General features: G+C 51.7%; 1 protein-coding gene across 6 annotated transcripts; it reads right to left on the reverse strand.

The window, feature by feature from the left end:
• Positions 1 to 1,531: 1,531 nt before the first annotated feature.
• Robo3 (roundabout guidance receptor 3) lies at positions 1,532 to 19,259 on the reverse strand. 6 transcript variants are annotated; one of them, XM_041656690.1, is made up of 29 exons: positions 18,819 to 18,836; positions 17,811 to 17,979; positions 15,233 to 15,559; positions 14,793 to 14,950; positions 14,142 to 14,262; positions 13,906 to 14,044; positions 13,532 to 13,659; positions 13,220 to 13,344; positions 10,940 to 11,111; positions 10,453 to 10,658; positions 10,148 to 10,229; positions 9,718 to 9,883; positions 9,022 to 9,188; positions 8,220 to 8,329; positions 7,819 to 8,044; positions 7,488 to 7,609; positions 7,072 to 7,243; positions 6,520 to 6,705; positions 5,797 to 5,820; positions 5,675 to 5,717; positions 5,142 to 5,281; positions 4,598 to 4,792; positions 4,309 to 4,447; positions 3,938 to 4,150; positions 3,310 to 3,449; positions 3,062 to 3,172; positions 2,717 to 2,872; positions 2,073 to 2,284; positions 1,532 to 1,803 (listed from the first exon to the last, which is right to left on the reverse strand). In XM_041656690.1, the coding sequence occupies exons 1-29, from the start codon at positions 18,819 to 18,821 to the stop codon at positions 1,792 to 1,794; spliced, it is 4,164 nt and encodes a 1,387-aa protein (XP_041512624.1). In that variant the 5' UTR covers positions 18,822 to 18,836; the 3' UTR covers positions 1,532 to 1,791. The 6 variants fall into 6 exon arrangements, with proteins under 6 accessions (XP_041512624.1, XP_041512622.1, XP_041512623.1 ...); XM_041656688.1 differs by having other exon boundaries at positions 8,208 to 8,329; XM_041656689.1 differs by lacking the exon at positions 17,811 to 17,979 and having other exon boundaries at positions 8,208 to 8,329; positions 18,819 to 19,259.
• Positions 19,260 to 21,035: the final 1,776 nt, after the last annotated feature.

Below are 21,035 nucleotides of genomic sequence, written 5' to 3' on the forward strand. Positions count from 1 at the left end.
AAGTCTGATTTTTGCTGTTTTAGATTTTGAAAATTCCTCTTGAAACTACCCCCAACAATGTTTGCCAAACTGACAGGAAAATGGGATTTGCCCACACAAACGTTTAGGTAGAAGAGGAGGGCCAGGTCGTGACCCTGGAGATCCAAGCTATTTCGAAAACTAAGGATGAAGCAGGCAGGAAGCAAGGAAGACTTCAAGCAGCCAGCACGTGGGTGAGCTGTGGGGTGAAAGTGACGGTGGCCGCGGCATAAGTCTATGACAGACAAACTCTAGATCCGGTGTCATCAAGAGGCACCGTTTGCAGGTTCTGTGAAGGAGCCTGGGGCCGCGCAGAAAGCGCCTTTCTTTGTGACTGGGATTTCACTCATACACTCCCGTTGTTGTTTGTTGTTGTTGTTGTTGTTGTTGTTGTTGTTGGAGACAAGGTTTCATGCAGTCCAGGCTGACCTCAGACTTGCTATATAGCTGAGACTAGCCTTGAACTCCTAATCTTCCTGCTTTTGCCTCTCCAGTAAGGGATTACAGGCAAATACAACCAAACTGGCTCTCTTTGGAACAAAACAAAAAACCAAAAACTTGTATTGATTGTGAGGCAAGTGTTCTCTTATAGAAGAGCCGACAGGCCCTGGAGGAGGGCACCGAAGAACTTGGCCTAGTTCTCTGAAGGTGTGACAATGATCTATGTGTTGGTTATTGGAATATTCCTATAGTTGTAACAGGGCATTGTGGTTTAGAAAAACTGTCCCTCCAATAGACCTATATTGTGAAGGACTGTACCCTAGCTGGTATCACTACTGAGAGACGACTCGATCGCAAAGGCACTGACTTCATCTATGGCAGGGGTTCTCAACCTGTGGGCTGAGATCTCTTTGGGGAGGGATCAAACAACTCTAGATCATCCTGCATACCAGAGATTTACATTATGATTAATAACAGTAGCAAAATTACAGTTAAGAAAAAGCAATGAAAATAATTTTATGGTTGGGGGTCACCACAACATAAGGAACTGCATTAAAGGGTTGCATTGTTAGGCAGGTTGAGGACCACTAATCTGGGGGCAGCTAAGAGGTATGGAATGACTGGAGGAAGTCACCGTGATCATGTCTTTGAAAAAGACATGTCTTGACTGCTTCTTGTGTGCTTCTTTCTGCTTCCTGGTTGTCAGGAGGTGAGCAGCTCGGCTTCACCAAGATGCTCTGCCTTACCACAGCCACGAAACCAAAATTCAGCCAACCAGGGGCTCAGCCCTAAAAAGCTGAGCCCAGAGAAACTTCTCCTCCCTTAAGCTGTTTGTATGTCAGTGAATAGTGGGCTAACACACTGGTGGATGGTGGCTTCGGTTCCTCTGGGAAGCAGGCCAGGCTGGTGTCATTTATCATCTGTCCTCATCTTGTGATTTGACAGAAGCTCAAGAGGATGCAGAAGCAACCACTGTGATTTGATCTACAGACCTCCCAGCCCGCTCTGCTCACAATACTGACAAAACAGAGGGCCCAGGGCTCAGGGCTCAGATTAGACATCTTTTTTTTCCTTTCTTTTTTTTTTTTTTTTTGGTTTTATGCAAACATATCTCAGTGAGAAAAAAGATGGAAAGGAAGGAGCTAATTCTCCGGCTCCCGAGACAACTAAAGCTGTTGAGGACAGTGGGCTCCAGTGAGTCTCAAGCATCATTGCTGGGAGGAAAGGCAGCCAGCCCCATCCTTGCTCCTCTTGGCTCATGTCTGTTGACCAGGGAAGGTGTGCTCACCCTCTCCCTGTGGAACTTTCAATAAGTTCATGCTTCATGAAGGGTCATCTTGGTTCCTATGGAGGGGGAGCAGTGCTATTTTGTGGCAGGCCACACGTAAGAAGGGATCAGTCTTTCCACTAATCCACTTCTATGGCATATCCAGGCTTCACCCTTGCGCGTCATTCTGCCCTTACCCATTTCTTCTCAGGGATCTTTCTCTTACAACCGCCTCTGGGCCCTCTCTCTTCCATCTCCTCGGCAAGTCCTTCACCACTTGCCTGTTTCCCTTTGGCCTATTCTCCCAGCCCTCTACTCCGGTTTCTTTAGGATCCCTGGTTCCCACCTCTCGACGTTTCTGTCCTGGCCTCTGGCTCTGGCTCCGGCTCCGGCTGCGTCCAGGGCCCCGAGAGCCCCGAGACCCTCGAGAGCTGTTGGAACCCCTGGAAGAATTACTGCCAGCAGTAGAACAGGTGCTGGTACCCTGGCCATGGTTCAGGAAGCTCGGTCTGCCGTATGGGAGCCAGGTCTCTTCTGTGGTACAACCCAGAAGTGCAGCTGTGCCCGTGGAGGGAAGCAGACTGTCAACTTCCATCCACCGGCCACCCTGTGCATTCTCCCAACTCTGGGTAATGACTGAGGGGCAGGCGCTAGGCTCTGACAAGTCGAGAGCTAAGGAGAAGCAGAACCTAACACATGACCTTGACATGACAGGGGGTTCGGAAACATGTGAGGAACTAGATCACAGAGAACTTAGGGAAGTGGGGATACCACCCAGACCCCACTCTTTCCTCATCCTTGGTTTCAGTCCTGGAGAGAGTCTCTTGGGGACTCTGAGGACTTTGCTTAGAGCGTGTGAGATACAAGAGCCAACGTCAATGTTGACCAGCTGCATTAACCCAGCTGAAGGTAGCGGGTGAGCTGGGGACCCTCGGGACTGTGTGAGCTTCCAGTCCTCCCACTGCCCCCCCCCTCCCGCGCTCGGCTTACCATCTGGGTGGGGCCCGACGTGGTAAGGCGCCGCCTGTACCACTCTCCTCTTGTGGCTACGCTCTCGCTCTAGGGAAGACGTGCTGCCTGCTGCTCTCGGCCCCAAGGGCCAGCTGGTTTCTTCCTCTGGTGGTGGCAAGGGTGGTGGGGGCAAGTCTGGGGAGAAACCTGTTTTCAGCAGAATCTCCCGCTTCTACTAACACCGGCACACCTCCTACCCCATCCCTGACACTGGGAGGCAAGTAAATGACCCAAGGTCTGGTGCCACCTACTCCACTCCTTCTGCTTTCCTGCCCATTCCTTCTACTGGCTGTCACCATCTCCCACATCCAGGGCTCCCCTCACCCCCAGGACTGTGCTCCCTTCTGTAAGGAAGAGCCTTGGCTTTCTTCCGGATTCGGGCACGGTGTCCATGGAGTGGGGGTGTCATCTCTCCAGTCATCTGGCGGGTTCTCCCTGTAGTGTTAGGAGACAAAAGAGGAGCCAGCATGGGAAGACATTGAGAAAGGGGGTTGAAGGGAAAGGGAAAACAAGCTTTGGTGTGTGGAGGGGGCACAATGATCTGGGAGCAAACTGAGTGTCAACAGACTCACCTGGGGCACTGCTGGGTGGAGTAGGCACAGGGCTGCAGCTGAGGTGATAGGAGACTGTGGGGCCAGCAGGCCTCCCCTCGAAGCTACTCAGAGTGGGCTGCGATACACTGAGAGGAGAAGTCGGCCCAGGGGGCGCCCTCCTGCAACAACATAAGGTCTCAGCATTTGTTCACCCCATAAAACCCCAGGGCTTGCTGCGTGCCAGGCACTGCGCTGCATGCTCAGCCTGATATGCAATAGTCAAGGCGTGACCTGTCCACCACAAGGCCCCTTACTAGGGAAGCCCTAAGGACATTCATATGTGCATGCAATGCCTTGGATGTTTGCAGACCCACTCCAAGGAGAGACAGCCTGAAAGATGAGGGAGAGTTCTGTCAGACTTTGCCTTCCTCTCCACATCAGGCTCTCGCTTGAACACAGCTATGAGGCCTCTGTACCCTCTTCACCTAGCCACCCACCCACCCACCCTCTCATCCATCCACTGAATATATATATATATATATATGTGTGTGTGTGTGTGTGTGTGTGTGTGTGTGTGTGTATGGGAGAGAGAGAGAGAGAGAGAGAGAGAGAGAGAGAGAGAGAGAGAGAGGATCTATAATATACAGGGAATTCTACACCGCCTTACCTGGGCATCTGGTGGAGATGGGGAATATCAGTAGGGGGCTGGGGAGGATCAGGAGGTGAAGGGGTAAGAGTGGCTGTGGACTGCTGCCCATAAGAAGAGGTAGGGGAGGGAGTTTCCCCTTGGGATGGCGCCACCAGGCATGCGCCACTGGAGTTGGACTCAATCAGGTGGTTTTTCTCAGGCACTGGTGGGCACCACTCTTCCGGATCTGAACTGGGGTAGAAAAGACAGATGGAAAGGGAAGGGCTGAGTAGCTTCACACTCCCCCTCCCTGACCGACCCCCAGTATCTTTACCCACTGCCTGCTCTAGGACGTTCCAAGTTGGGCTTAGCTATAGGCGAGGGACATCTGCTGTTGGCAGTATCATTACCTGCCCTTCAGCTCCTCCTCAGGCCCATCTGGACAGCTTAGTTCACAGGAAGGGGGAGGTGGTGGCAAGGTTTCTGGCCAGCTCAAAGAGGGCATCTGTACAGGTTTGCCCGGAAGCTTCACCTTGCCTCCCCTGGCTCCTGAGGAGAGGAGATAAGGGCACACCAGGAGCATGCAGGAAAGAGCCAGAGATGAGGCAATATGTCAGAGGAAGGGACAGGTCAGATGCCACAGGATGGAGGATATTGTGGAGAGGACTAAAATGGGGAGGCTGAGAATTGAGGTCATACCACTGTCCCCCTCGCTCCACTCAGGAGGAGCATACTGGCTCCAGGTGCTTGGGTCCCCAGAAGAATGTTGAGGGAACCCTCCATGGAAGGTTTGTAGCTCTTCCCCTACAGGGTCAATGGTGCTGTAGACAGGACCCTCTCCAGGGGCACTGGCACCCCGGGCGGTCTGAGCCAAATACAGTGAGATTCCTGCTTCTGAGGAGAAGAAAGAGGAAGGCCCAGGGAAGGAGGCAGACACACAAACGTAGGGACAAAGGATAATGGAAGACAGGAGATTCCATGGGATCAGCTTCCTTCCCCCAACCCAAATCTGACACGTCCAATCAAGGCAAAGATGAACGTTCGATAGCTGTCCTATGACTCTGTGTCCTGTGGGCCCAAGATCCATTCCCCAGTCCTCCAAGGACTAAGCAACCTCAGGAAGACCAGGGTTCCTCAGATCCCTACAGTTTGCCCTAGGAGGCTGACAGAGCAAGAAGTGGGGGAGGGCTGGGTCTTGGGGGGGATGGGGTAAGTGTGTCCTTAAGGGATTAGAGCTTCTCACCATTGTAGTATCTATCATCTGGGTCAGGATTGCTAGGGCAGCAGCCTCCCCGGGGTTCCTGCGTTGAGGGGCTTCGCGATGGATGGGGCCAGGAGTCTGCCAGCCATGGGTAGGCAGCAGGGCCAAGGCCCATGGGAGGCCTGAGGGGAGCAGGTGAATATTGGGAATGGGGAGCCATAAGAGACCAGCAGAGGGAAGAAGGTGACAGGCTCAAGAGTCACGGGACAGAAATGATGGTTGGGGATAGGAACTAGGAGAGGCTGAACACAGGGAGGTGGTCAGGCCTGGAGTGGAAGGGGCACTCTCTCTGGAGAAACAGTTATCATTAGAAGGGTCACAAGAGCCAGGCGGTGGTGGCGCACGCCTCTAATCCCAGCACTCGGGAGGCAGAGGCAGGCGGATCTCTGTGAGTTCGAGACCAGCCTGGTCTAGAAGAGCTAGGTCCAGGACAGGCTCCAAAACCACAGAGAAACCCTGTCTCGAAAAAACCAAAAAAAAAAAAAAAAAAAAAAAAGAAGGGTCACAAGAATTACCTGGAACTGGCTCCAGAAAGACCCTCTGAGTGTGGAAAGGACACTGGGGAAGATGAAGGGGGAAACTGGTAAGAGAAAAGCTGGTACTGGGGTTCCAAACCCTAGAGAGTGGAATTGCTTACCTGCAGGCGTGTAGGCAAAGGAGGCTTCCGAAAAGGAACCCGTAGGAAAAAAAAAAAAAAAAAAGAAGGAAATAAGGTGTGTGGTTAGGAGCCCCAGTTGTTTGTCCTCTCCTTGGTCCTGGTCCCAAATCTATTCATGTCGCACATTGAAGCAATTTAATACTATTTTCTTGGAATGGAACTCAGTTATCTCTCTCTTTTTCCTTTCGAGACAGATCTTATGTAGCCCAGACTGTCCTGGAACACTACTTGAACTCCTGATCCTCCTGCCTCTGCCAACCCCGCTTCCCGGGTGCCACATCCGACTTCATGCTCACATGTTTTCCCTAAAGTTTTCACAAGTGATTCCTATATCTAGCCAAAACTGAAAATCTCTGACCTTGGAGATTGTTGTCATCTCTCCAGAGATTGCTTTTATTAAGGAGTAGATCTTGGAGCTGGCCAGTCTAGCCATTAAGGGGTCTCTGGTCAGGCCCCGCCCACCTCCGACTCAAACTTTCTCGTTTACTGATGTTGAGCAGCAAAGCCTGCGCCCCAGTGTTAAATCTAACAAACTGGGGTCCTTTCCCCTCTGGCCCCTCCCTTTCAAACCTGCTCTCCGCTCCTTTTTGCGCCCCCTACCCCAGGGAGTTGTGCTTCCCTGTGGCCCCTCCTCTTGAAGCCCCGCCCTCCCGTGAGTCCCCTCCCACTCAGGCTCGGGGTGCCCGGAGGCGTGGCTCTCACCGGTGTAGTGACTGAGCTCTTTGCGTTGCTTCTGGCGCCGGTAGAGGGCCGTGCAGAACCCGAGCAGCAGCGCCCCACAGACCGCGCTGCTGCCAGCCAGGAAGGCGGGCTCCCGCAGCACCCTAGCCAGCCGTTCTGCCAACCCCTCGCTGATCTCGGGGCCGGGTTCTGCTTCCGGAGGAGATGCTGTGGGGGTCAGAAAGATGAAAGGAGACGAGCCCGAAACCCAGAGGCTAGGAAGGGGTCATTCCGGACCTGTAAGCCCATCTACCCCAGTATTTCCCCCCAAAAATTATTTTTATCACTTTTAATTTTTTTATTGTTTAATTTTACTTATTTATTTGGAGACAGGATCTCACTATGTATCCTTGACTGGCCTGGAGCTCGCTATGAAGACCAGGCTGGCCTCGAATTCACAGAGATCCACCTGTCTCTGCCTTTCGACTGTTTCGACTGTTGAATTTAAAGGAACGCTCTGCCACTCTAGCCCCACCCCCACCCCACTCCGCAAGTTCTCTACCCCTGCTCTCCCGTGCCCACAACAGGACTCACGCAGCTGCACCAGCACTGGGGCACTGGCCACACCCACGCCAGCGCTGGTAGCTGCTGCCACCAGGGTTCGATAGAGCAGTCCCGGTAGCAGTCCCTGGAACATCATGGAGCGTGCCCAGCCTGCTGCAGATCGATTGAGGTGGAAGCGACTTTCGTTACCCAGGCACCAGATCTAGGGAGACCCAGATATGAGTGTTATCAGGAGTTGGATTTAAGTTCCATGGAGAAACTTGAGGTTCCAGTTAGAGGAAACTCAGCCCTGGCTGGAGACAATGCTGGGAACCCTTTTCCTTTTTCCCAAACCCAATGACAGCCCTAGGCTCCCTCCATCATAATTTTAGACCCCAAGTCTCACATCCTGCACCCACATCCTCAGTTCCCGTCCCTCTCACTCAATCTCCAGTCAAACCTTGTACCTGGTATTCAATGATGACCCCGTTTTGCTGGGAGGGAAGTGGAGGCTCCCAGGATACAGTGATACTGCTGTTGCCATTACCCCCCAAGGCCACAGCCACTCCCCGAGGGGGGCCACTGGGGACTAGCCCAGGGTGGAGCATGGTAAGAAGAAGGACACAGACAATCATTGCAAGCTGCCCCCAGCTTCACTCTCCCTGCTCTTCCATGAGGGAACAGAGAGGCACCCTCCCTTCCCACCCAGATACCTGATGTTCGAGTCTTTCCCCCCTCCCCCTCTTCTCCACATCACTATATACATCCTTCTATTCATCACTCTGAAGCCTTCCTTACCCTCCTCAGGCATGCTGCTGGTCACGACAGGGCTTTCAGCCCCCAGCCCCTCCTGGCCTCGAACTTGGACTTTGATCTGGATCTGCATCCCTGGGGGGAGTCCTCTTAGCACCGTGCTTTGCTTGTGTGGGGTCTGTAGGTCCAGCACTGTCCAGCTTCCCTGGTCAAGGCCTGCAATTCTCCAAGACACACGGAAACCTTGCACCAGCTGAACTGGGCCATCCACCTATAGGAGACAGGATGAAGTGTGTCCCAGGGTCAGGGGAGGCCCTACTCCACTCCTGCCTTCCCCAACCACTAAGCTCCTGCACTCCCTCACCCCTTCTCAGATGCCCTCATGTCCCCCATCAAACTCCCCATCTTTAACCATATGGCTATGCCATACGCACAGTCCAGGACACCTGCAGCGTTCCTGGCCCAAGGACAATGGGCTCCTGCATTCGCACGGTCACTTCAGCTAGTCCTCGCTGGCCTCTCCATGGGTCCTCCACTGGCCTAGATAGACGGCTGTCTGCTGACCAAAGAGCCCAGTCAGCAGGGGATACCAGACCCAAGTACTATGGCTGTGTTTACAGTCTATCTCTGCCTGGCTCACAGATTGTATCCTTCATTTCAATGCAGCATAGCCCAGCGAGGTCACGGGAATCTTACAGAGATAATCTGTAATGGGAATGGCTTTTTCTGTGCATTCTGTTTTCAGCTTTCTTTCTTTCTTATTTTTTGAGCCAGGGTTTCTCTGTCTAATAGTCCTAGATGTCCTGGGACTCACTCTGTAGACCAGGCTGGCCTTGAATTCATAGAGATCCACCTGCCTCTGCCTCCCAAGTGCTGGAAGGAAAAGCGTGCATGCGCCACTACCTCCAGCTCAACTCCCTGTCTCTAATATGCACCTGATTCTCCCAAGTCCTTTTTAGTCTTAACAATCTTTAGTGCTACATATGGCTAAGAGACTCAACGGTGAGAGAGCTACTGAGATGAATGACTAGCACACTCCTTCATCTTTCCCTCTTGTCTTTCTTGGGCCCTCTATGATAGAGCAACATGACTTCCTGTTGTAGTCTGGGCCATCAGTATAGACCTGGTATACAAAAGGGAATCCTGTGAAAGGCCACCATTCTGTGGTTTGGCTGGCGGGGGGGAGGGGGGGAGTACTCTTTGATGTTACTCATGTAATGCCCACACCCATAAGGCCTTTACCCTTACCCTGGGTTTGGACAGGCTCAGAGACAGGGCTGGGTTCACTGAGGCCCCAGGCTCCCACAGCTCGCACCAGGAACAGGTAGATAGTGTTGGGTTGCAGACCACTGACAGTATGTGTTTCCAGCTGCACCCCATCTGCCACTGTCCGCCATGTGTTGCCAGCTGCTTGGCTACAACAGGAATGAAATGACAGCACTGTCTAAGCCAGGAACCCCCAACTTGTCCACTTGATCTCACTCATTCTCCATGGAACCCCACTACCTTGGGAGAGGGAACTAGAGAATCATTCTCCAGAGATAACAAAGACCCTAAGGACATAGAATCCCCTCTTTTTAAGTCTTGAGATTTGCATTCAAAATTGTCTCCATGGGCCTGAAGAGAAGGCTCAGTTGGTAAAGTGCCCACAGAGTAAGCATGAGGACCTGAGTTTGGATCCCATGCATGCACCTAATATCCAGGTGTGATAGCATGCAACTGTAATGTTAGCATTTGTTGGGGGAGGAGGACAGAGATAGGCAGATCTCCAGAGACGACTGATCAACCTGTCTAACCACGTAGTGGTCCCCAAGATCAGAGAAAGACTTTGTCTCACAGACTTTGGGGGAGGTCACTTGACACTATTCTGTAACCTCTATGTGCACGTATGTGCATGTACACTTGCAAACATACATACACAGACACATAAAATTGTCTTCATACCTGAAGGCCTCTATCACATAAGAGGTAGCTGTGGCCCCAGACTGTGGATTAGGCTTCCAGGTCAAAGTGATGCTGTTTTTGGTTACCTCTGTGACTACTGGCTGAGAGGGAGGCCCTGGAGGGTTACTGGGTTCTGTTGTAGGACGTGGTGATGCTCCCCAATCTTCTGCAGTGATAAATTATCATTAGCTAGACAGAGGGGGAAAGGAGTGTAACCTGCCTCCTTCCTAGAGAAGCTGTGGCGCTCTGATGGTGGTAATGGTTATGAGCTATCATAGTGTATTGACCCAGACTCACGTCCGTCCATCCTCGTCCTCACCAACGTGGTTATGACATTTGGAAGATATTGACTTGGGAGACATTGGCTATTTTTTTTAAGCAAATTCGGAGAAAGCTGCGGGCAAGTCTGGAGACTGATGGATGAACTTACCTCGCTTCCTAAGCCAGCTATTCCATGTGGCCTCCCCTATGGAACTCTTGGCCACGCAGCTGTAGAAACCCATGTCCATCTCCTGTAGGAGAAGGTAGAGTGCTGGCCCACTGGGAGTGGAACAAGGTAAAATGAAGGGATGGAGAGGCAGGTTACAGAAGGAAGAGGAAGATTCTGGATACTTTAGGAAGTCTGAGAGAGCAGAGAGGTAGAAATGGATTAGGTGCCTAGTTAGTACTTAGTAGAGTTGGAATGTGGACCAGATAGCTGTTCTTGGTTATGAGGGCCCTAGGGGTGACACTCACCTGTACACTGGCGATGTATAGAGTGCCGTTTTCCATTAAGTTGAACTGGGAGTCTTCCCTCTGCAGCCACCTCTCATCTTTCTTCCATTGGACACTGGGCTGAGGGTTTCCAGTCACTCTGCATGGCAGCCACACAGAAGAGCCAAGTACCAGCGTCAGGTTGGCTGGCCCCTGGAGGATGATGGGAGGCAGCCCATCCATGGAAGCTGAGAGAGGAAGAACTTGGGTCATGAAACCAGCCCTTTGTCTTTCTGCCTTATCTGTTTCATCATCTCATCCTTCCCTCCTTGCTACCCAAGAGGACTTCAGTACTCATTTCTAGTCTCTGCTAGGACCCTTCCGCTGCTAGTCTCCAAACATCAAGGACATCCCTCAGGAACATGTCAGTTTCCTTTTAGACACATTGATCATCATCCAAGAGAAACAGATCTCTTTAAACAATGTCTTTACAGACCGTCGGTCCATCCCTTTCTCCATGGATACATACCTCCTCTTATCTCTAACATGGCCTTGGCCAGGATGCTACCAGCCACACTGACAGCCTGGCACACATAGTAGCCAGCATCCCCCATCTGTACTTCAGTGATGTCCAGCTGGCCTCTTGGAGAGACTGAGAGGCGTCCCATGGGCTGCAGTGATTGGCTAGGGAAAAGCAGAACCTGGGACAGAGCAAGGAAGTAAGATAAGGAAAGGGCTGCTGGGGGAGCCCTGCTTCTGCTGAGAAAAGCCCTAAAGTTTTAGAATGCACTCTGCCTCTCGCCATTGGCCTGACCCTGGCCAATCTGGTTAGGTCAACTCACAAGAATGATGGACATTTATTAGAAGATCTTGGGGTCCATGTCCCAGCTCTGTGACTTACTGGTTAAGAAACTCTAAGAAACAAAGCCCTGAGATAAGGCAGGAGAATCACAAGTTAGAGACCAGCCTTAACTCTGAAAACAAACCACTTGGGGGCTGGGGAAATGACTCAGTGGGTAAGAACACTGGCTGCTTTTCTAGAGGACCGGGATTCAGTTTTCAGCACCTGCATGGTAGCTCACAACTGTCTGCAACTCTAGTTCTAGAGGATATGTTACATAGGGAACACGGTACCCTCACACAGACATACATGCAGGCAAAACACCAATCTACATAAAATACATCTTGAAAAATAAAATTTAAAAATTAACCAACTAATCAACAACAACTAAAATAAAACTTCTGGTCCTTATGTCTTTATGGGACCCAGTTTCCCCAAATGTGACTCTCAAAGCTTAGGGTTCAAACTTAGTGGCTAAAATGAAGGAATCATATGCGAGTTTTATAAAACACTGTGATAAATGTTAAATATTTCCCGGCTTCACATTTTACTTTAGATGGACACATGGGAAGGACAAACAGACTAGGCAGGGGCTCTGACTAACCTCCTCCTGAAGAGTCCAAGAATAAGAATATAGAAATGTAGGTTCCAGAAATAAGAGTGTAGAAATAAAGAAATATAAAGTTGTAAGCCTAGGAGAATGAGAGCAGACTGTCAGCAGCTTTCTCAGCAGCTTAAGGATTAACTATTAACAACCCATAGCTCTGTCTGCAAGGCTGAATCAGCCCTCTGCAAACTGAGAGTCTCTCTGCAAACCAAGAGTCAGCTTTTAGATACCCTCCCACCCTAGCCACTCACAGCCAGCAACTGGCAGTATCAGGCGAGTGTAGAGCTTTGATAAACACCCTCAGAAAGTGCCAGGGAGAAACAATGGGCTAAATACAAACACTAGTTTAACTGAAAAACCCTGTTAAGGAAAGTTGTAAAAAAAAAAACAATTCATATCTGAGTTTTGTCTTGAGATTATAAAAATTCTTTAGTTCATGCCTAATGCTTGCTTCTTACTATAAAAAGGGGAGTTCGGAAACAGCCCATTGCCACAGCTACAGAAGCCCAATTTCTGGCTGTAGTCTCAGCTAGCTGATAAGTTTTTGTGCCCATGAAGATTTTTTTTTCTTTTTCCTGGAATAAAATTGTTCCTGGTTTATGAGACTTTGGTGGTCTGTTCCCCATCTTTGCGTGGCCCGTGAACCCAATTAACACTCCTACTCCCTCCTCCTACCATCACCGTTCTCATCCCCATGAGGACCTAATTAAAATGCAGCCCTCACAAGAACTGGAGATGTTGAAAAGCGGTTCCCATTGATTTGGAACAAAAATTCTGTTGCTTTCCTTTAGTGTGGGGATAATCAGTTTCACTATTCGGACCCTGTGTCATATCATCTCTTCCCTTAGAGAAAATCACTTAGGCTGTAACTTCGGTAGTGTGATCTGGATTTGTTCACTAGGTAGACAGGAGATGGCTATGAGCTCCCCCTGCTGGAAGGAGCTAAAAGTAGAGCAATAGACAGAGCACTTAATCTACTCTAAACAGCTTTAATTTCTTCAATACTTGGTTTCCAGAGCAGTTTTCATGTCCAAAAGCCAAGGCCCAGAGGGTCTGGGGGAGGGGAAACCTGGCTGGATTTCTACACTCAAGACAGCATTGATCAGCACATAGAGATTCGCTCAGAAATTGCCACTCAGGACAGCTCTGCATCCTCTAACATAGCATTGTGTTGTCCCAACACAGAGTCCAAATGCTCTGGGCCTTTTTATCTCCATCGTTTTATTTCCTCCTCCAACTAACCAGCAAGAGTTTCTTCTGAGAGAGGAAGCTTAGGAGTTTACAGAAAGTCAAGGGATAAAAAGATCCAGAGAGAGAGAAAGGAAAAAAAATTGGTTAGAACTTTGGAGAGGGTTACCTACTTGGCTCCCTTCCTTCTGCCAGAAAATGGCAGGTGGGGGGTTTCCTTTGGTCTCACATCGGAAAGACACATTTTCTCCAGGGCCTACTATCTGGTCCTGGGGCTGAATCACAAACTGGGGTGGGACTGGGAAGGAGAGAAAGAAAAAGGAGCAGGGACTCAGTGGTACCAAGTCCAAAACTGGCTTGGTAGAGCAGGCCTTCATCGTCTCCCTCCCTCCAGAAGTCTCAAATGATTCTCCTGCCCCTTTTCTCCATTCTCCCCCAACACCCCCCATATTGCCCCTGCAAGCTGTCCCAGGAGGACCCCTCACCATGAACACTGAGAGAGCCAGATGCCTCCACGCGGCCCACGCTGTTCTCTGCCACACAGGTGTAAGTCCCCTCGTCTTCGGCACTCACTCGGCCAATCCAAAGGCTGTGGTCACTCCGGATCTCATACCTGTTCCACTCCCCACCCCAAGCCGGGTTGGCCACAGCTACAAATCCCTTCTCTCTCCCTCAGGACAAACACCGGGGTCAAGGAAGGCAAGACAGGACTCAAGGGGTACACAAGATAATACCCACTATGTGGAATAAGTTCGGGCAGGGACCACTAGCTCTGGGAAATACGTTTCTCTGTGCCAGGGCCAGGTAGGATCTGGGGCTCCTTGGGTCCCCCCGCTGTCATAAGGAAGGGGCTTCTCACCTGCCAGTGGGCAGTTCACCATCATCCTTGTGCCAGCGGAGGCTGGGCTGGGGATCTCCCTGCACCTCACACAGGAAATTCACAGGGGCATCGACCAGGACGACCTGGTTTACTGGTTTACGCAGAAATGAGGGGCGCTCTACAGAGTGGGAGCCATTGAACTGTCAGGGGTTCTGCACAGCTACTTGTTTCCTGGGCTTCCCACTCCCCCTACGTCTGAAGTGCCCAGTGCCTACCCAGTACCACAAGTTCAGCTGCCCCACTTTCTCGCTCTCCAGCCATGTTGGAGGCCACACACATGTACATTCCAGCATCACTCTTGAATGTGTGTGACATCATCAGCTTGCCTCCACGTATCTGGAGAATACAAGGGTAGCGTGGGTCCTTTACAGCCATGAAAATGTGTGTGTATGTGTGTCTACATGTGTGTATATGATTTATTTGATTCCCATAATAAGCCACTGAAGAAAACTAATGAGGCTAACTCATGTGTCAGATATGGATTCTCTGGGGCCTTGTGGCCTTCTCTCTCCTCTTGTTTTAGTGGGATGGGGGAGGGTTGAGACAGGTTTTCTCTGTGTAGTCCTGGCTGTCTTGGAACTCCCTCCACAGACCAACTGGTCTCGAACTCAGAGGTCTGCCTGCCTCTGCCTCCCCAGAGCTGGGATTAGAGGCATGTGCTACCTTGTCTAGTTCTCTCCACTTTTCTTACCTTAGTTCCCCCCGTCTTCCATTGGACAATACCAAGACATTCTTCCCAGGCCTCAAGACCCTTAAACTCAAGACTTCCTCCTTTAAGACATGTCCCAGACTCATGCATAGGCATGTGTACACACCACACCCACCCACACACACACACACCCACACACACACACACACACACTCACGGTGATCCTTCCTTCCTCTTCCTTAAGTTTTACATTGCCCTTCTTCCAAGTCACCAACGGCTCTGGGTGGCCCTTAGGGGGCACACATTCCATTACTGCGGGCTCCCCCACTGCCACCACCACGTTCCCAGGCGATTGCCGGAAATCATCACGGAGGACTGCAAAAAGAGAAGGAGCCGTACAGAGAAAGGTCAGAAGAATAAACAGGGTGGTGTGATGTAACAGGAAGGACTGTCTCGGAGCAGAATGGGACACAGTCGACTTGGGAGTTCTGAAATGCCAAGTCAATCCCACTTCCTCCTCCATGGTCAGAGTTTGGCCTTAGAGACCCAAAGGTCTCTGTGTTTAGAAGATGTTGAGTGGGCTGAAGGGCCCTCGAGGCCGACTCTCTTCCGACCTGCCCCAGACTCTAGAAGCATTAGCTGACCGGACTCTCTCACCAGCTACTTCCAACGAGGCATTTCTGCTAGCGGCTGCTCCCAGGTAGTTGCGAGCCACACAGGTGTAGACACCCTCGTCAGGCCGAGATCGGCGCCCGTGCACGATGCGGGGAAAGAAGAGGGCGCCGCTGGGCAGCAGCAGGCGGTGAGCGCGGGGATCCTCCCGGGCCGTGGCCACGCGCGCCCCGTTCTTGTACCACTCGATGTTGGGTCGAGGCCGGCCTTCAGCGCGACAGGGCAGCGTGGCCGGCTCGCCCCTGGAAACCAGCAGATCTGGCGGCTGCTCCACGATGCGTGGCATGGCATCCTCCGGCCCAACTCTTGACCCTGGAGAAGGAGGTGGCTCAAGTGCCCAGGCAAGGCAATTGGGGGGGAAGACAGGGGCTCTGGAGGGTAATAGAACCCTCTGGCTCGCTCATCTCCCACGCTCCTCTGCTAGAGTGCCATCCGCATCCGCTTCCCTGCCACCTCACATCCCGCGTCCCTGAGTCTTTGCCTGGGACTGAAATGCCCTCAGATAGGCAGATCTAAACGGGAACAGCAAGGCTTTCTGGGTCTCCTTTAGACGCCGGCCTCCTTTCCTGACAAGTCTATCTAAGTAGGATGACCGAGCCATGGCTTGGTGAGGAGCCTGTGCAGTTTGGTTTTCATTCACATTTATGGTTCACATGTAAGCCTTGCTCAGCGAGCAACCATGCACGTTGTACCATAGCAGACACTGCTTTAACCTCCGGGCGATCCCCGGCCCCATAGGTGAAATGGATAAGGCTGATTGTCCTGGCTCCTTCATCCAAGGAAAGGATTATTAAGGTAAGACTACAAAGGGTTCTTAATTTGAATGCCATGAGGCCCTAAATCATCTCGTTTTTATTTACGGGGATACTGTGACGTCGCAGAAATTTAACGTGGTGGAAGTGAAAATACGAGTGGGGCGGCTTTTCCTGAAAGGCACAGTTTAAAAAACAGGAAAGAAATGCCCGTCCCTCCTCGCTTTCTTGGATCAGTTTATCTGTCGATACTATTCCTGCCTCCCTCTTGACCGACAGACCTCCGTTCCTAACCTAGTTCATCTTCTACCTCAGTTTAGAATCTAGGTGTCATCTCCACCCCAATGTCTCCACTCCCATGCCCCCATTTGTGTCCCCATCCTCACTCCCGCCTACACAGGATTGTTAAACACCCGGCACTAAGCTCTCAGTCCGACTTTTGGAAATGATTTTTAACCCGGTTCTGCCAGTAGGGGGCGCTGCAGTCTTGCACACACTGCTGTCCTTAAATAACCAGAGACTGCTGGGCGCATCTGTTCTGCGCCTCTCTCTCGCCCCCACCCCGCCTACCCTGTTCCAGGATCCTTAGGGACCTCTTGGTTCCTAGCCCAGTGGGGGATTAGCTTTCGTTTCCTGCCCTTCCTTTTAAGAGTTCTGGCGTAGAGCAAGCTGGGCCATGGCGGTTGCAGGCTCTGTACCAATAGAGCTGATTTGACTGCTTGGGGTAAAATCAGTTTCTCTCCTACATATGGAAGAGAATAATATTCTCAGTCCTCTGCCTTCCAGACGGAATCTCTGCTGCTCACGCGTCTCTCTTCTCCGTCCCATCCCAGTCCTGATTTGGAAACACTCCATTTGGTCTAGAGCCCAGGTTTTGACTTTGCAATCCTGTGAGCTGAAATCTCAGATTCTGACGCTTTCAGAGGTAAAAATTTGGACAAATTACTTAACTTCCGCCCAGTGGTGTCCCGTGCTTGGGGTGTGGAGGCATTTGGATCAGGAGTTCAAAGGCTGACTAGGTTACATGGCTAGTCTGGAGCTCAAAAAATAAAAACACCTAAGCATCTCTGAATTTCACTTCTCTCTTCTCTTCTCTTCTCTCTCTCTCTCTCTCTCTCTCTCTCTTCCCTCCTTCCTTCCTTTCTTTTTTTTAAATGGTTTTTCGAGACAGGGTTTCTCAGTAGCTATGAAGCTAATCCTGGAATTTGCTCTGTAGACCAGGCTGGCCTCAGACTTACAGAGATCCACCTGCCTCTGTTTCCCGAGTGCTGAGATTAAAGGCATGCGCCACCACCACCCGATGAATTTCACCTCTTTACCTGTAATGTAGGAGTCTGAAACCCACGAAGGATGCAAAGCACACCAGTAAGTATGATACGTTTACTGTACATCAATAAGTATGACCAGTTTACCATTTTTGAATACCAGCTCCTCCCTATCACTTTAATATGGCTCCTACAGTCTCTACCTGAATGCGACCCTAGGCTGTAGCATTTACCCCGCCTCGCCCCAGCTTCACACATCTCTCATGTACATGTAGGTCCGCTGCTGCCCAAAGTTTGCTTTTGTGATCACTGAGATATTCTTCAGTCTCCATGACTGTGTTTTTCTAGTGGCTATCAACAACATCTTAGCTGCATTTCTCACTGGCTTTTCTAGCTTGAGTGAGATGCTGATGCAGAGCTCTGAGTGGAACTTGACTCTGGGACTGCAGTGAAAATAACTCTGCATGACTGCTTGGGACTCAAAGGTGACGAGACTGGGGAATCCCAGCCTAATCCCTACCCTCTTCAAATTCCTTCCCTACATACCACACCCTTCTGGTCCATCCTGTCCCCCTAATTCCTGCAGACGCAGCTGCGGACTCCCTTTCCCTGGAATTTCTTCCTTGTCATTCCTGGTCTCCAGAGATGCCTCGACAGCCGCGTAATGAATAGCTAATGACCATGCAAATAGGACTCTGGGGCTCCTCCCCCGCGCCTGAGTACGGTGGGGGGGGGAAGGGAAGAGGAGAGGGAGGGAAAGAGGGAGAGAGGGAGAGAGGGAGAGAGGGAGAGAGGGAGAGAGGGAGAGAGGGAGAGAGAGAGAGAGAGAGAGAGAGAGAGAGAGAGAGAGAGAGAGAGAGAGAGAGAGACTGAGACTGGACTCCTTAACTTTGGCAGAGGCTTCCCAGAGGGAGAGTTCCTGGTATGGCCAGCAGGGGGCGCAATGAGGCCTATATCCTGGCTGCCTGCGGCGCTCAGGGAGTAAGCTCTGTCTCAAGTTATTTATTAATCACCGTAATTAGCAGTAACGACCTCGCCGCCGCTCTGCCAGGATGGGTCAGCTGTGAGTCTCATAGGGGATGCAAACTTAGCTCTAAGTTTCCTTGAAAAGATCGCATACTCCGTCCCCTCGGCAGCAAAAACCTACAAAATTAGAGCTTTCTCACCCTGGGTGAGTTTTTTTGAAAACTTCAGGTCCTTGAAGTGACATCTGCTACTTGGGTGGATCGTCTAGTGGCCGGTTCAGCTCTGACCCGCTAGCGACTGTGTCCCTGTTTCTGCCTATTTCTTAGTTTGGAATTTGCCCATCACCAACCGCGGTTCTCTCACCTGGGGTGGGTGTGGTGGGTAGGAGAGATGGGCGGAAAGGGACTCGGAAGCCCTCCACCACAGGCAGATACCCCCACTCAGATGCACCTTCGGGACACTTCCCAGGAGACCCTGATAGGTGCCCCCGGGGTCCTGGACTTAAGGGAAGGAACGCTTCAGTCTTCCCCTCTACGCAGCCCTCTCTCCCCAATCCCCAAATCCCAGGTCCCCACCGGGCAGTCTCACCATTGAGAGAGGGCTCTCCAGGCGGCAGCAGGCTAGGGTTGAGCGCTGCCAGCGAGGAGTTGAAGCCGAAGAGCAGCTCGCTGGAGTTGGAGATGTCTGACGCCAGCGAGTCGGCGAACAAGTTCATCTGCAGAAGTGTTTTAAGCAGGTAGCGCAGCATGGCGCGGCCCGCGTGGGTCCCCGGCGGGGGGCTCGGAGCCCAGCCCCTGGGTCTGGGACCCACGGGCCGGGAGCCGTAAGCCCCTCCACAGCCTCTGCGCGCTGTGGCAGCCACGGTGCCGCTGTCCTGCAAGCGTGCCTGGGTACCGGCCGTGCCTCCGCGCGCGCTGTCCTTCTTCGCTGGTTCTTCTCTCCACCCCCCAGTGTCCGAGTCCCCTGGGAGCTGGGCGGGCGGAAAGCAGGTGCCACTCGGATCACACCGTAATTAAGGGCTTAATCCGCCTCCCGCTATACCCCCACTTCCACCAGAATGGCCACTAGCAGGGCAGCGCGCGAGCTGGAGTCCCCGCCCCACTCCCCTTGCATCAAATGTTGCTCTGAATCTGGCGGGAGACTTTTCCTTCTTCAAGTACCTAAGACGAGGACTGAGGCTCTGTCAGACTCTGCTCTTCCCTCTAAATTTATAACAGGAATTGTCTCCTTTCTTAGCTGTCAGAGAAACTGAGGCATTGGTAGAGCAGACGCTGTTGAGTTCTCCGTCCCAGCTTCCAGTCCCCTACAAACCCCGGGGCCTGACGTGAGCGCAGGACGCTGGGATACTTGGGAGTGGGAGGAAGAGAATTCCACTGCTGGACCACCTCTGGCCTCGGCGCGCGGCGCCCTTCCCCCTAATTCTCTGGTTTGCTGCCAGGTGCCCAGGGAATACCTTAACTCGACTAGACTTGGACGCCCCAGTCAAGAATTCCTGTGGGGTGCTCAGAACTCTGTAAAATCGGGGGGAGACTCCGAAAACCAGACAGCTCGCACTTACTAGCATGGTGTATCGCTCTGTTCTTACATGTTTTAGGAAGTTGTTTTAAAAATTTGAAGAGCCTAAAGGTGGAACCAAGAAGTCAAGGGCAAAGGAAGCAAAGTGTAATAAACAGGGTGGGTGTAAAATAGAGCGGAATTGCTGGAACCAGACAACTGGTCATCCTCTTGGTGGGTGGCGGGGGGAGGGGGGACAACAAAAAATTCAAAGCTCTGGTTCTGTCTTTTCTAGGGTTCTTTGAACCTTGGAGATGTCCCAGCCAACCATCCTTGCTCTCGACCGTTCGTGCCCACACTTTGCCTAAACTGGAAATAATGTTGGCTGTGGAGAAAGAAATCCTAGGTTTCCCATCTTGGGGTACGGTTCTGCGATGAGTTTTGGATTGCTCTCAAGTTGTGTGACAACATTGGGGGCTTCTGCAGCGCGCGAGAGAGCAGAGGAGTGTGGGCTACTCAAAGGTCCCAGGGTCAAAGGTGAAGCTGTGGCCGATTTCAAACCGGAAGCAGGCCAAAGAGCAGAGAAGCGTAGTTCCACTGGCAAGTTTGTCCCAAGACTCCTACAGTCCCCTCTACCCCCAATGGAGCCCAGACTCTGGCGTGTTGAGCGCGTCTGAGTCCTCATCTCTGCCCAGATGAAAAATTCAGTAGTGGGGGTCGATGGCGCCCCGAGTCCTGGGTGCTGATTTGTCAGTGTGTCATCTGGAGGTGCTGAACTGGGTCTCTGGCGCATCTACCAAAGATAAATCTGTGCAGATCTCGAGGTTGGGGTAGGTTGGCGTACGAAAGAGCTAGGCATTCCGCAGGAGAGTTAAGGGGTGCACGGGAAGTGTGCTGGAGTCTTGTATTTGCCAATTACAAGACATTGCCATTCTAGACCCGTTCCCTCTTGGTTAAGGATGAATCAGTCTTCTTAATCTGGTCTGATCCTCAGGTTCTGGATCCTAGGGACCTTTGACTTGGCTTCCTGCTGGCGGGTCACTAAGGTTCCATCACACCAGAAGACCAAGCAGGACAGAAATTTAACTTCGCAGCACATGACCTTGCTTTGGAACTGGGAAGGCTTCAAAACCCTTCACCATGCAGATTTTGTCCCATCCTAATCCCCTGATTTGCTCCTGGCCGGCCTCTGGGCAAACACACCGCCCAGCGGCGTCTAGGGGCTTGTCACCCTGTTAGCGGATTTGTTTCCGGAGACCGCACAGTTAATTGGTCCTTTATGTGAGGATCAGGGTGTATTTGCTCTGGGTT

This window comes from Microtus oregoni, unplaced genomic scaffold, assembly GCF_018167655.1.
Source record: "Microtus oregoni isolate MIOR12 unplaced genomic scaffold, Mior012 000008F_ref0000371, whole genome shotgun sequence".
In the NCBI taxonomy this organism is placed as follows: Eukaryota; Metazoa; Chordata; class Mammalia; order Rodentia; family Cricetidae; genus Microtus; species Microtus oregoni.

What these genes read in the sequence shown, in the direction of transcription:
- Robo3 (XM_041656688.1), bottom strand. An exon ending in TAGCTGGCTTAGGAAGCGAG is followed by an intron (nt 9,884 to 10,147) that starts GTAAGTTCATCC and finishes TTATCACTGCAG; the next exon opens with AAGATTGGGGAGCATCACCA. An exon ending in CTTTGCCTACACGCCTGCAG is followed by an intron (nt 5,718 to 5,796) that starts GTAAGCAATTCC and finishes CATCTTCCCCAG; the next exon opens with TGTCCTTTCCACACTCAGAG.